Source organism: Erythranthe guttata, chromosome 8 (genome assembly GCF_056151865.1).
Source record: "Erythranthe guttata isolate IM_541 chromosome 8, IM_541, whole genome shotgun sequence".
Classification (NCBI taxonomy): domain Eukaryota; kingdom Viridiplantae; phylum Streptophyta; class Magnoliopsida; order Lamiales; family Phrymaceae; genus Erythranthe; species Erythranthe guttata.
Window position 1 is genome coordinate 1,912,064 of NC_142540.1, and position 14,262 is coordinate 1,926,325.

At 37.2% G+C, this 14,262-nt stretch overlaps 3 protein-coding genes and 1 long non-coding RNA gene across 4 annotated transcripts; 3 read left to right on the forward strand and 1 right to left on the reverse strand.

The window, feature by feature from the left end:
- The first annotated feature begins 33 nt into the window (after positions 1-33).
- On the forward strand, positions 34-1,596 carry LOC105971957 (tetraspanin-8). The gene is made up of 2 exons (XM_012996894.2): positions 34-861; positions 1,098-1,596. The coding sequence occupies exons 1-2, from the start codon at positions 376-378 to the stop codon at positions 1,398-1,400; spliced, it is 789 nt and encodes a 262-aa protein (XP_012852348.2). The 5' UTR covers positions 34-375; the 3' UTR covers positions 1,401-1,596.
- A 1,501-nt stretch (positions 1,597-3,097) lies between these two features.
- On the reverse strand, positions 3,098-3,375 carry LOC105975456 (uncharacterized). Its single transcript, XR_016033052.1, has 2 exons — positions 3,286-3,375; positions 3,098-3,204 (listed from the first exon to the last, which is right to left on the reverse strand). It is a non-coding gene; the product is annotated as an uncharacterized LOC105975456 (long non-coding RNA).
- A 2,036-nt stretch (positions 3,376-5,411) lies between these two features.
- On the forward strand, positions 5,412-8,242 carry LOC105971964 (protein trichome birefringence-like 19). The gene is made up of 2 exons (XM_012996902.2): positions 5,412-6,043; positions 7,401-8,242. Exons 1-2 carry the CDS (start codon positions 5,552-5,554, stop codon positions 8,145-8,147), a joined length of 1,239 nt encoding a protein of 412 aa, XP_012852356.2. The 5' UTR covers positions 5,412-5,551; the 3' UTR covers positions 8,148-8,242.
- A 3,428-nt stretch (positions 8,243-11,670) lies between these two features.
- On the forward strand, positions 11,671-13,004 carry LOC148768290 (uncharacterized). The gene is made up of 2 exons (XM_088822623.1): positions 11,671-12,217; positions 12,369-13,004. The coding sequence occupies exons 1-2, from the start codon at positions 11,714-11,716 to the stop codon at positions 12,999-13,001; spliced, it is 1,137 nt and encodes a 378-aa protein (XP_088678749.1). The 5' UTR covers positions 11,671-11,713; the 3' UTR covers positions 13,002-13,004.
- The last annotated feature ends 1,258 nt before the right edge of the window (positions 13,005-14,262 follow it).

Genomic DNA, 14,262 nt, shown 5'->3' on the forward strand with positions numbered 1-14,262 from the left:
TTTTATTTTATTTTATTTTATTTTATTTTATAGGAACATAAACAAAACAACCTGGAGAATCTCCTAGATTTTAGCTCATCTCTCCATTTTTAAACCCTTCTTCGGTCTGTATTCATTCTTCAAATTCCTTCATCCAGAGATTTAACACTCGGTCAACCTTTTCCCACTCCTTTTGTTCAAACCCCCATAAATAAAACCTCATTCTCTCATGTTTCTCATTGCCTTACATTTCTCGATCAACGGAGTCATTCCGATTCCGGAGTTTTAAATTCCAGCTTTCTCCGACGCTCTTCGACTGATTCCAAAACGGGAATAACGAAAAAAAAAGAAAAAACTCCGAAAAGAGTTATCAAAACTTATTCCCCAAATAGAATCATGTCGAGCTGCGCTAGGGTCACCCTAACCCTCTTCAACATCGCGATCTTGATATACGCAGTCATTCAAATAATAATGTCGACAACACCGGATCAACCCATAATAGCACTGTGCTCGTACAACAGCGCCTCGTCTTTACAATGGATGGGAATATTCTTCTTGGTCGTGTCCATTATCGGGCTTATGGGGTCGTGTTTTCGTATCAAGGCCGTGGAATCTATTTACCTGTGGGTCCTCGTTATCTGGACTGGGGCTACTATTGTTTTTGCACTCTTTATTTATGCTTCGATGCCGGGACAGTCGCCTTACCTGACGTTTAATGCGATCAATAGGGAAGGGTTTTGGCTGAAGCAGTACAGGCCGGTTTTGCAGACTGCTCTGGTGAATGAGAAGGATTGGTATAGGATCAAGACTTGTTATAAGGAAACCCATATTTGTGATGTTTTGAAAAATGTCACCAACCCGACCACTTCCCGCTTCGTGCAGGTTTAAATTACTCTCTCTCTCAAATTATAAATCTCTACAATGCTTATCAAATAAATCGAATCGGAATTAGCAATTTTGGGGAAAATCAATTCCAATTTTGTTCCAATAAAAAAGCCAAAAAAATCAAAGATTGGAATTAAAAATCTTGTTCCAAAATCTGAATCGACGGAATTCGGAAATTACAATTTTTAGCCACTTTGTCATACAAAAAACATAATAATAATAATAATTTGCAGACGGGGTGCTGCTTTCCTCCGTATCGGTGCTTGAAATTCAACTCAAACACGAGTTTGTCGCTCAAGCAAATGGACGACGAATGCAAGACGTGGTCGAAGTTGGGTGTGGGCAAAGAATGCTTCGATTGCGACTCGTGCAAGGCGGCTTACTTGGCCAATTTCCAGGAGCAATGGGACAGTCACATTGTTGACGAGGTTTTAAGGATTTTATTCCTAGTGGCCGCGTCTGGATTCGCTTTTTACGTTTACAAGGAAGACGAAATCCCTATTGATCCAAAGCATGGGAAGCATGTAAGAATTTGAAACTCCTTTTTTTTTTCTTTTTTTTTAAATTCTTTTTGGGGAAATTTGCTAGAGCTTCTTCATTAAAATGTTTTCTATGTGTGTGGAATTGTAACACGTGATCGAACAGTGTTGTTCTCACATTACATTAATTAACTTTGTATTACTTCATTGTATCTGTATGATTAAGTTATATAAAAAAAACAAATTAAGTTAATAATTAGTGGGTTGTGATTGAATCTAATTAACCAAACCCCTTCATCAAAAGGTAGTATTTCCACGTCAAACTTATTCATGCAAGTATTTATCAATGCAAGAAAATAAAATAAAGTAGGTCTATATTTTGTTTGTGTCTGTTTGAGGTTGTTATACGTACACGTTCTGAACATGTAATTAATATTGGTGTTTTATATATAAAAAAAAAAAGAAAAAAAGAAAAAGAAATAGTATATTAGATAAGAGCAACTTCATCCTAAAAAAAAAAGATAAGTACAGAGTCTGAGTTGCTAATTAATACTTGCATCGGCGCATGTGATATTCACGTGCCCAGTTTTTGTTTTTTATCACCTCTACGAAATGGAAGGCTATTGTAATTATTTTCCATTTTTATCCTTTTATTATTTTTTATTTCCTATTTGTTTTTTAGTGTATGCCCACTTTAGGAGCCCTATCTTATTAATTTCAACCCTTTTATGTATTATTGTAAAATGGATGTAACTATCCTTCATCAACTTGAATGTATATAATGGATTCCTGTGGCAAGAATTATTTCCATTTTACTTTGGAAAAATTATAATTTGAGGGAATGATTTGAAAATTAAATTAATGTTTGTTTATATTTTGAGACGAGACAAATTAGACGGTAGCAGTAAAATCATGTTCAATAATAACTAAAATCATGTTTCGATGAGAGATAAACTAAAATGTATTCGTTAATTAGAATATTTATTGCAAAATCACGTGCAAAAAAGAAGGTTTGGACTATATTTTATGTGTTGAATCTCAACCACTCATTAGTTCTTTTTGGTGGTCACCACTCTCTCAACAAATTACACACCACATGTTCAAGATATACAACACAAGTGCTACAATTCTTTGCATATTCTACTAAAATTGTTTCATTTACATAGTTCAAAACTTCAATTAGGATTAATTCATATAGATATTTCCAATTTTATTACTTAATTAAATAAGGACACAAAGATGACCATTTCCCGTATGCACTAAATTCTAATTTTCCAAAAACAAAAAAAAAGAAGAGATTGTTTGTTCACGTGTTGTCACGTAATAATTAATTAGGGAAACAAATATCTATTGAGCATAAATATATAAATAAGAGCGTATATTACATAGTTTATTTCACGCTACACCTTATAATCTACATATATAAATATATGCGCATAATTATTTGTAAATTCACGCGAAAAAAAACTACTAATGTAGATTACCAGGTATAGCATCGTCTAACTGTATATAACAAGCTCAAACTATTAATTTATTTACTACATGTATGTATATATATATATATATATATATATATATATATATATATATATATATATATATATATATATATATATATATATATAAATTTTAGATTAGACGTAGGTTCTGGTTTTAGGAGAATCGGCGAATTTGAGGGTATCTTGAATGAGCTTTCTGGCTTTTCTGCTCCTTATTTCGACCCTCATGCTTTCACTCTTATCTATCTTGTTGTAATAATCTGGTTCTTGCTTCCTTATTTTTATTCCCTTTATTTTCGATTTCAAGCTCGTCATCAATTTCTCCAACCCCATCATCACCATATTTATATATTTATATTTCTCTGTAACAAGAAAAAAGAAATAAATTAAATTCCAACTGAATATAAACTCCAAGAAAGTGGGAAGAGAGAATGGAAGCTTACCTTGGAGAATTAAATTGTGGAATTTTGGTCGCAGAGTTTCTAGAGGATTCAATGTGAATGCTGTTATAGAGAGAGAGAGAGAGAGAGAGGGCCAAGTGAGATGGATGTTTATGGTGGTTTATATATAGAGGAGTAGGAATTTGGGTTATTTATTGCATAGGGTCCAGATTTTCTGGATCTTGTAATTTTAGCCCCATGGGGAAATGATTAAGTTTATCTAATCATTTTGTATTAGTAAGTAAAATAATTACAAGTTTTATTGATTTGATTATGGTCAAAGTTTTTAGTAATAAAATCATCATTCATTCCATATATCTCAATCAAATTGAGTGGAAGTCCATCAATTGCAGTTTCCTTAATTTCCTTACAAATAATTTCCTACACTCTTATATATATATATATATATATACAGGGGCGGACTAAAATTTCGGGGTTCGGGGCAGCGCCCCGAAAAAAATTTTAGGTTCACCAGACATTAAAAAAATAGGTTTATACTGCGAATTTTTAATTAAAATGATATATATATATATATATATATATATATATATATATATATATATATATATATATATATATATATATATATATATATATATATATATATATAATTTTATCATATTTCAAGTATGACAAAAAATCTAAATTATTCTAATAATATATTGCACTTAATGGGATTTATGGCACGTCTCGTATTATTTTTTAGAGACATTGATATAAAAAATTAAAGATCGATAAGTAAATATTCATAAATTTTATTTAAAATAGTACAAGTTTTAACCATTTTATTTTATATTTTTATATTAAATATAAATTATATAATATATATCTATAATTTATATAAAATTGTGGAGAATAAACAAAAAAATTAAGGGTTAAAATGCATATTTACAAAACCTTTGGGGGGGCCAAAGGTAATATTAAAAAAATATTATGCCAAAATAGCAAAAAATTTTTTTTTTTTTTTTTCTTGGGGGGTCAACTCCCCCCCTGCCCCTATGTAGTACCGCTGTATATATATATATATATATATATATATATATATATATATATATATATATATATATATATATATATATATATATATATATATATATATATATATAATAGTAGCTTGCTATCAAGAAATGCAAATCACGTTATGCTGACTATGTGCGACAAACTCGATCTACCAATTCTTGGTGAGGGGTATTCATTTTTGAGTTGATTAACACAAAATCAGTTGCTCCAATCGCTAAATTATAATTTACGGGATAACTATTATAGCTAATTTCCCCTAATATGAACGTGGTGGTGCTCACATGTCATGAAATGCAATCATTTAGGTACACTAGAAGAAAATGAAGTCACTCACGTAAACAAAAATTAGGAGATGGAGTGACGTTGTTAAAGTACTTATGGCTACTACAATATAATATATTCTTTATCCGTAAATTAATTTTCTAATGCAGTCACTTTCACTTTTTTGAATTAAAAAAGAAAATATATATAATAAGCTTACGTTTAATAGTGGGAAATGACATATATATGGGGCATCAATCAATTGGGCCTCTTCTTTTAAGTTAATTCTCTCTCTCTCTCTCTCTCTCTCTCTTCAATGGCGGCTAAACACTTGAATTAAAAAAGGAAAAAAAAAATCTTAATTCTTACAGACAGTTAATTTTTTCTCCCCCAATAAACCTTACAAAAATATCTTAATTGACCTTATAAATCTTGTTAATTTTTTCATGTAGTTATATATGAATAAGTGGCTTTTCTGGATACTATGACAGAACCCAAAACATTATGGGCCGGCTGTCGGCCCACTATCGTTCGAATAAAAACTCATCGTAACGATTCAATACTAATTTTATTTTATTCTGATTTTACGTATTTTATTCCCCAACTCATCGTAACGATTCAAAACTCGATTTTCAGTTTTTTTTTTCAAAAAGAAAAGAAAAAAACAAGTGCTGAACTGGATTTAAAACATATGCAATGTGGACCAATGAATTTCCATTATTGAAAAAAGAAATCTACAACCCAATATAATGATAATTTCATTCAATTTGGAGACATTTACACGTGGCAAAGTATATATGTTCTTGAGTGACCCCACACTATTATATGCGCGTAGACACACGCACCAAACACACACACACACATACATCCACATTTATTTATGTGTGGAGAGTATTTTTTCTTTGTGATTTCCCATTAGCTAGTTTCATTCTATCCTTTGCCTCCTCACAAAAAAAAAAAAAAAAGAAAAAAAAAAAAAGAAAAAAAAATGAATAAGCTGCAACAACAAACAAGAAGAATATCAAAAACACCAAAATTAGCTCCCCTAATTGCCCTCACATTTCTCTTAACAATCCCTTTATACTACCCCTTCCACACCCACTCTCCCAAAAACCTACCCCTACATAATACCAACGACAACAGCCCTTGCTCCGGCGATGGCTGCGGCGGAGATGCGGCGGGGGTCGGCGGAGATGCGGCGGAACAATGCGACCTGTTTTCCGGGGAGTGGGTCCCGGATCCCGACGGGCCGTACTACACGAACGAGACTTGCTACGCGATTCAGGAGCATCAGGATTGCATGAAATTCGGAAGGCCAGATTTAGGGTTCTTGAAGTGGAGGTGGAAGCCCGACGACTGCCAGCTGGCGCTTTTCGATCCTCGCCGGTTCCTCGAACTTGTCCGGGGGAAGTCGTTAGCGTTTGTCGGTGATTCTGTCGCCAGGAATCACATGCAGTCTCTCATTTGCCTCTTGGCAAAGGTAAGTAACATATTTATTAATTTGTTAATCTCACTTTAATTATTTAATTTGGTAATTAAGTTTGACATGAACTACTAAACGGGTAAGTAATTAATGATGACATTAATTTGAAATAATTGAATGAAAAAAAAAATGTTTGTTGGATGTTGTTTTCCAATAATTCAATGTAGTGTAGGGAGTGGCCCTCCTTTCAAGTTGCACTGTAAATTTAGGCACATATGCATGGACCACATTTTGAGGAAGATATACATATATACATATATATATATATATATATATATATATATATATTCGATTATTTACGTTCACAGAAACTGTAGAGGTTTATCTTCAGAATTTATCTTTGAAAAAAATAGTACAGATAGGCAAATTTAATTTCACATATGATATAATTGCGATTAATTAGAGGGGCATGTGATCGAATCAAGTCCACTAAAGCTTAACCAGGTCAATTAGGCCCATATAATAATCTCAATTCAGCCCTATTAGGAAAATCCCATTTTTATTAAAACCAACATGGGAAGCCAGCCCACATCCAATTTCGACATACCATTATTATATATACAACTGCAAAAATTAACCATCCAAAATACGTAGGAGTGGAAATTGAAATGAAATTTACGATTTCCGTCAATTCTGATCAAAGAATATCCGAATTTGCAATCGTATTTTTCATTCCGATTTCCAAATTCTCGAATTTATTTGGAAATAAATAGGAATTGTCTATAAAATTACCAGAAATTCTAATTTTCAATCCGATTTTAGTTTCGAATATTTCAATTGTTTTTTGAAATATATTATATATTTTTAAGTTGTTCTTGTAGCTAAATTCCTATTTTTAATTCATACATATATAAATAATTAACCATATTGTAAAACAGACTGAAAAGTTTGCTTGCAGATTGCAAATTGATTAATAATTGAAATAATTTTTTTTCTGTTATTTTCTATTTAGATAATCATGAATATTGCCTGATTTCTGGACAAGCCCATGTTCTGATAATAGACCACAATTAATCATTAATTATTATTATATCACAGGATTTGTCCATTACGTCGATTACGAACTGCGATCCATTTTGTCGTTGTTGTTTTTTTTTACACCTAAATAAATTAAAATTCCGACATTGAAGAATAAATAATTTCAATTTAATTTAATTTTTGTTTTTTTAAATTAAATTATGATCAAAGGATATTCGAATTTGGAATTATATTTTTCATTCCGATTTTCAAAGTCTCGAATTTATTTGGAAAGAAACTGGAACTGTCTATAAAATTACCAGAATTTCTAAATTTCGCTTCCGATTTTAGTTTCGAATATTTCGATTGTTTTTTGAAATATATAAATACATTTCAGGTAGCGTACCCATCGGATGTATCTCTTACAGCGGATGAAAACAAACGCTACACATACACAGAACACAACTTCAACATTTCAATTTTCTGGTCACCTTATTTGGTCAAAACCGGCAAATTAGACAACGAGCCCTTCGATCTCTACCTCGACGAATTCGATCCAAATTGGACAACTCAAATCTCACTCTACGATTACGTCATCATCTCCGCCGGCCACTGGTTCTTCCGGCCGACGTACTTCCACCTCAACAACCGCCGCGTCGGCTGCCTCTACTGCCCCGAGCCCGAAATCACCCACCTCACGCCTGTTTTCAGCTACCGGCGTGCCTTCCGGACGGCTTTCCGGGGAATCAACGGCCGCGGCGTGACTTTCCTGAGGACGTTCGCGCCGTCGCACTTCGAGGGCGGCGGGTGGAACAGCGGCGGGAACTGCACGAGGACGAGGCCGTTTAGGAGGAACGAGACGGTTCTGGAAGGTCCGGGCTTGGAATTTTATACGGTGCAGTTGGAGGAGCTGGGAATTGCACAGAGAGCAGGGAAGGGAACTGGAGGGAAGTTTAGGCTGTTTGATGCCACGAAGGTTATGCTGTTGAGACCAGATGGACATCCGAGTAGATACGGGCATTGGCCGGGGGCAAATCGGGTATTGTACAATGACTGCGTGCATTGGTGTTTGCCTGGTCCCATTGATTCTTGGAACGATTTTTTGCAAGAGTTGTTGATGAGAGAATTAGGAGATGCTACATAAACCTACATTCATAATTTTTTTATTCACCATTCATATTTAATTAATGGATAGTTAATTATTATTTTAATTAACTATTTTACCGCCAGTTATTTCAATTTTGTTTTTTGAATTTCTTGCTCATATAGTAGTCATGTAGCCCAAATGGTCAAATTGGATACAAACGAATAGAATGGGCCAAGAGTGGAGAAAGCCCAATCAAGAAGAAGCCCACATATTCCTAAGAGATATGCAAAAAAAATGTCGGGGGAGAGTTTCCCGACGTTCGTACTTCGACGGTCAAATAAGTCGTAATGGTGGAAAAAAATATAGATATAGTGAAAATAAGTGTGTATTTAAAATACCAGAAATTCCCCTACGTTTGTACCTCAAAACTGTATTTTAAACCTGTCGTAAGGATGTGACGGTGGGGGCTCGGTCCATCTAAGGTCAAATCACACGTGGGATGAATGTGAATACGTCGCACTGTATGTGTATGCTAAGGGCGAGCAGTCGGGTTCCTTGCGATTTGGCCTAGTTAAATCGGGGTAGGTTTGTCGGTGTGGTTGAGCTACTTTTTGGTTAATCTGGGTAGGTAGTCTGGTTCTTCCTATCTGACACAACCGAAATATAGTCACATCCATCACATGTATACTCTACGTGAAAGTTGTGATCAACTTCATGGAGTGTTAGTGGGCAATGCTAAAGTGAGTTTGGGCTGGATTTTGCTGCGAGACTGTATTATTTGGGCTTTTCGGACAATTCAAACCGTATCTTGTACTGTGATAATAGAATAAACTTTAAGAAGATATATCCTTTTTTTGTTTTTTTGTTTTTTTTTTTTTAAAAAAGGAGATATTCATTAATCATCTTTTACATGTTTTAGCAGAATATATGAATTCATCTTATAAACAATGATCAAAGACTACTTCTCCACTCTACTTATTTATTTAATTTAAAATGACTCAAATATATATATATATACATATATATATATATATATATATATATATATACATATATATATATATATATATATATATATATATATATACATATATATATATATATATATATATATATATATATATATATATATATATATATATATATATATATATATATATATATATGTGATGAAGCTAAAATATAGCTCACCTAGGATAGTGTAGAAAACGAGCTGGGAGAGCAAAGCTGATCAGTAGCTAGTCAACTCGATGTTCCTGAGGTCCCTACAAAATGAGCACACGTGAACTAAGCCGGGGGTTGATCCGGCGGAAACCCCTCCGACGCTCAAGTCAGATGTACGGATCGTAGAGAGAGTAGAGAGAATAAATTCGAGGTTGATTGTGAATAATGAGAACGTACCTTTACGAATGAATAAACCATCTATTTATATATCGTTTAAATGGGTTGGGCTTACTTTGTTGGGCCCAAGCCTTATTTTGAAAGAGCTTGGGCTTTCGCGTGATGGGCCCACTTGGTAGATAAATTTGAGGGCCCATTGGGTCGGCCTATTTAGGTATATCATTAAGCCCCCCAACTCTCGATTTGAGACGGGGACGTGTGTAGAGTGATCCGGGTCGTGTCGAGAGTTAATTGCGGCGTTGATTGAATTGTTTTCGTTGCCGGTGAATTAATTCTTGTATTTAAATAAGGGATTATTGTATTTATTTGGCAGCCAGGTATATATTTAAGGGTTTTAAATAATATACCAGGGCCAGATAAATAGACTCCTTTTGCGGTGGAAAGAATTAAACTTCAACTCTTGTGGAATAAATATGGGTATGTATCTTTAACTTTAAGTCTTTTTCTGTGCTTTTGCTTCTCCAAAAAATATTTTCGTGGTAGAGTAGAAATTTTTGTTTCTTGATTGCTTGCTTGGAGGAAAATATTTATCATGTCGAATTCGGGTCAGTCGAAATCTTTACGAATTAAACTTCGAGATCCGGTTGAAGGGGGCGAGAAAACTTTTGGTTCCGTGGGCATGGAACGCGAGAAGTTTGTAACATCGGGTGCAAAAATCGGATCTGCAGTAGTAGGTACACGGACTATGGGGAAGGGGTCCAAAGTAGGTGGCTCGGAGACCGGAGTCGGCTCGAGCCGTGTAGTTGGGCGTCCAAAACAGAGTGGGGGCGCGCGTTTTAATGCAGAGATGGAGCTGAGCCAAGCCGCGGAGCCGGCGGCTTGCACCCGGACCGAGGAAAGGAAGGAGAGAGAAAGCAGGCCACGTGGGCCTGCTGTTGTCGGTGCGTCCGACGTGGGGGAACGCGCGCGCGGGATAGGGCCGTGTCCCGACGCGCGCGTGGTGGCAGATGGAGAGGGCGGTGATGACGCGCGCGCGCTGCCCAGTAAGGGCGCGCGTACGCGCGCGTCGACGGGGCGGGAAGAGTTGGCAGACGCGCGCGCGCTGCCCAATAGGAGCGCGCGGGCGCGCGCGTCTGAGGTGGGGGTCGGTGCGCGTGAAAGCGCGGTAATGGGGGGCGATGGCGCGCGTGGTAGGGCGCCTCCGGATGCTACTCGCGCGCGTGAGAGCGCGTCCGGGCCCTGTTTTCGACGTGATTTTCGCGATCGGGTCGGAGTCTCGGAATTGGCTGTTGCCGATGAAGTTGCTACGGTTCGGGGGGATTTTGGACAGCGAGAAATCCTTGAGTCTTGGAGTGATGATTTTGAGTCTAATATTAATATTTGCCCCATTGTAGATGAAGTGGGTTCTAGTAGACGTCATTATAGGCGTCAAGTCTTGGATTTTGGGAGTGATAGCGATGATTCTAACCAATCGCCTTCGCCGAGTGAACATGCGGTAGCGAGTAGTGAAGTTGAGCCGATGGTCGAGGAGGAGGAGGAAGATGATATTCCGCCGGGTGATGTTGAGGTTGATACTAGAAGGCAAAAGAAAAAGAAGCCAATTAATTTGGACTTAGTTGATTTTGATAGTGTGTTGACGGAAGAGCATCTGCACTCTATTCGTCGTTTATCTGGAGCGCCAAGTAATGTTGAGTTGTTGTTGCCTCAGAAGGGTGACCGTTTGTATTCGCCACCCGATGGATTTCATACGGTGTTTTTGGGTTACTTGACGTGTACATCTCAGATTACACCGCATCCGACTTTGTTGAAGGTTTGCGAGGAATTTAAGATAGGGTACAGTCAGTTAACGCCGACTGCAGTTCTTACGTTCGAGGCGTTTCACCAAAGGGTGTCTTTAGTTGGTTTGCCTATGACCGTGAGTTTGTTCAAGGCGTTATTTACGTTACATCGTCCCACTATGACGCCTTTCTTTTGTTTTCATCCTCGCGTTCCTTACCAATTCGTGAAGAGTGTGAAGTTATCTTTGGGGAAATGGAAGACTCATTTTTTTTATGTGAGGGCTCCCACTTTTGACGTTCCTGTTGTTTGGAATCCTACGTGCGAGAGTTTCACGATAACTGCGAATATGGCGAAAAGGATTGAAGAGTCGGGATTGTGTGACGTGGAATTTGACCCGAGGGTTTTAATACCAAAGCCGAAGGGTCAGCGCTGTATATCCTTTTGTTGCCTTGACTTTTTTTTTTTTTTTTTTTTTTTTGTAGTTCTGTGGTAGTATATACCTCATGTCTCTTATGTGTTTGTTATCTTTTGTAGATGGGGGTATCACCTTTGCGGCACTTCAAGCTAAGGCGAATAAGACGTCGAAGAAGGCATCGAAGAAGGTGCCTTCTACGTTGGGAGGTTCTTCAAGTGGTTTACTTCGTGAGGAGGTCCATGTAGAAATTCCTCGAGTTGTCGCAGATGATCGTAGTAGTGCTGGCGAAGTGGAGGAGCGTCCACCGAAGAGGGATCGTGGAAAGGGTAAGAGGGTGGATACCGAGTATGTGGCTGTGCCTAAGCGTCCACGGGTAGATCCAGAGGAGACTTATGCTTTTCATGGTGGGGGAGGGAAACAATTGTTTACCTATGGTGTGAATCGCGACGGTAAGGAGTCGTATTGGGATGTGTCGGATCATGATCTGCCTTTGTTGAGTACCGAGGGATTTGTTCGGGAGTATGATCGGGCTCGGATGTCTGGTAAGGGCCCTTCTCACATGTTGGAGTTAGCCGGTGGGGACATATGTCGGGTGAGTTCTTGTTTACTTAAAACAAGATTAGATGTTACTCCCTCTCTTCCTTGTGTAAAAAATTATATATATATATATATATATATATATATATATATATATATATATATATATATATATATATATATATATATATATTTTTTTTTTTTAGTTGGTAGCGACTTGGAGATATCTCGTGGAGCACGGTAGGAATGTGAAAGCTAGTAAGGAAGAGGATCGTGCTCGAAGTCAAGCACGTGAGGATGAGCTTCTAAGTCAGTTGGAGGAGGCGCGGTCCGATCTCGCTCTACGCTCTGAAGAGCTTGCTCGGAGGACAGAGGAGCTTGCTGAGAGGACAGAGGAGCTCGAGGTTATCCGGGGTGATGCGAAGGCGTATAAGGATGATGTTCATAAGTTGAACGAATGCTACGATCAGCTTAAAGAGAAATATGAAGCTGAGAAGGCGACGGGGAAGAGGTTCCTCACGACATCAGGTGGTGCGGCTTATAAGGAGTCCATTGTGGAGGAGACTAAAGCTAGTTTCCGAGGTAGTGATGAGTGTGCTGCTATGATTGAGGAGCATGCATTGGCAGTGGTTTATAAGCCATTAGTGCGTGCTTGTCGCAAATATCTGCGCGATGCGGGTGGGATTAGCGAGGAAGTGATTCGTGGGATGGAAGCTGGCATATCCGATGAAGAGGATGATGAGGTAGATGTCAATGGGACGGGCACAGAGCTCGTGAATGACATGGTTGCGGGTGACTCTACTGTGGGTACGTCTTCCGCCCGCGGTAGGGGAACTTAGACTTATTTGCTAGTATACTTATCCTTCCCTTTGTTTTTATTTATCACTATTATGTTTCCTTTTTTTTTTTTGTGGATTTCTCGGTTTGTTTTTTTTTTTTCGCTGATGTAGATGGGTATGTCCACTACTATTTCATTTGACTTTTTTCCTTGTTTGACTTTGAAATTTAATATTTCGATTTATTTATTTTGACATTGTCAAGAATTATTGCGTTGCTTATATGTACTTACATTTAGCATTGTACGCGATGTACTTGAGGAGGGGATCAGTCTCCCAAGGTTTTTGTTAAGGGTCGTGCCCTTTGTTCGGACCGCTTAGGTCTTAAATATATTTGTCCGTGGCCACGTTTTAAAATGAGCACCTCGTTAAACAAGTGAAGGGACTTAGATGATCCAGCTGGCCAGGCTATATGGATTATCTAAATCTCTCTAAGTGTTTATAGGGTGGTATTGAATTAGATTCATGATGAGAAGTAGTTTATATCGATGTAAAGGTACATATAGTAAAACGAAAATTGTGATATATTCGATGATGGCAAAGGAGAGTTGTTACAAGCCTATGTGAGGCGAATTTAAATAAATCGCTAATGCGATGGGCCTACATGAGGCGGAGGTAACTAACGACTGCTAAAGCAATAAATTGTCTTGATAATAAAAAAAATAAAAAATAAAAATGCTTCTGAGTGATTGTGCTGCACTTGTTCTTCTTCCACGTCTTCCTTGTACTTGGTCGTTTCACTGTGCGGATGGTAGATTGACTTCTTTTGGCGTTTCTATGCCTGTCAAGTACATTTGAGAAAAAGAGAATCTATTTAATCACTTGTATTGATGATGTAGTAATTGAAGCTATGGTGATGTGTATTGCTCTTTCACGTACCCTACTACGGGGGTTGATATTTCTTTCTCGTGCTCCCATATTTGAAATGAATTCGTTAGTTGCTGCGAGTTGCTATGCAATCATGCCTGCTGGTGGGATTATTTTGTCATGTTAGTAATCGTAAATAAGATTATCTGTGTGTTGAATTCTAGTAGATGTATAATAATTACCCTTGACGATGTGGTATAGAGTATCTTCGCTCTTTGGGGGATTGATTGAGTAATATGCATCCTCCCGTAATAGGTTCTCAACCTGTATGGAGATGATGGGATGTAATTATGACTCGCTTGATGGAAGTAAAAATTACTAGCCCCCCAGTTTAGGTGGGACGTTCACGTACCTCGTTATGTGGTGTCAAATTTCCATCCATGTATAAGCAGCTTTA

Coding starts and splice junctions, on each gene's coding strand:
- LOC105971957 (XM_012996894.2), top strand. CDS start 376: ATGTCGAGCTGCGCTAGGGTCACCCTAACCCTCTTCAACATCGCGATC. Junction 862..1,097: donor CCACTTCCCGCTTCGTGCAG/GTTTAAATTACT, acceptor AATAATTTGCAG/ACGGGGTGCTGCTTTCCTCC.
- LOC105971964 (XM_012996902.2), top strand. CDS start 5,552: ATGAATAAGCTGCAACAACAAACAAGAAGAATATCAAAAACACCAAAA. Junction 6,044..7,400: donor TCATTTGCCTCTTGGCAAAG/GTAAGTAACATA, acceptor AATACATTTCAG/GTAGCGTACCCATCGGATGT.
- LOC148768290 (XM_088822623.1), top strand. CDS start 11,714: ATGTCTCTTATGTGTTTGTTATCTTTTGTAGATGGGGGTATCACCTTT. Junction 12,218..12,368: donor CCGGTGGGGACATATGTCGG/GTGAGTTCTTGT, acceptor TTTTTTTTTTAG/TTGGTAGCGACTTGGAGATA.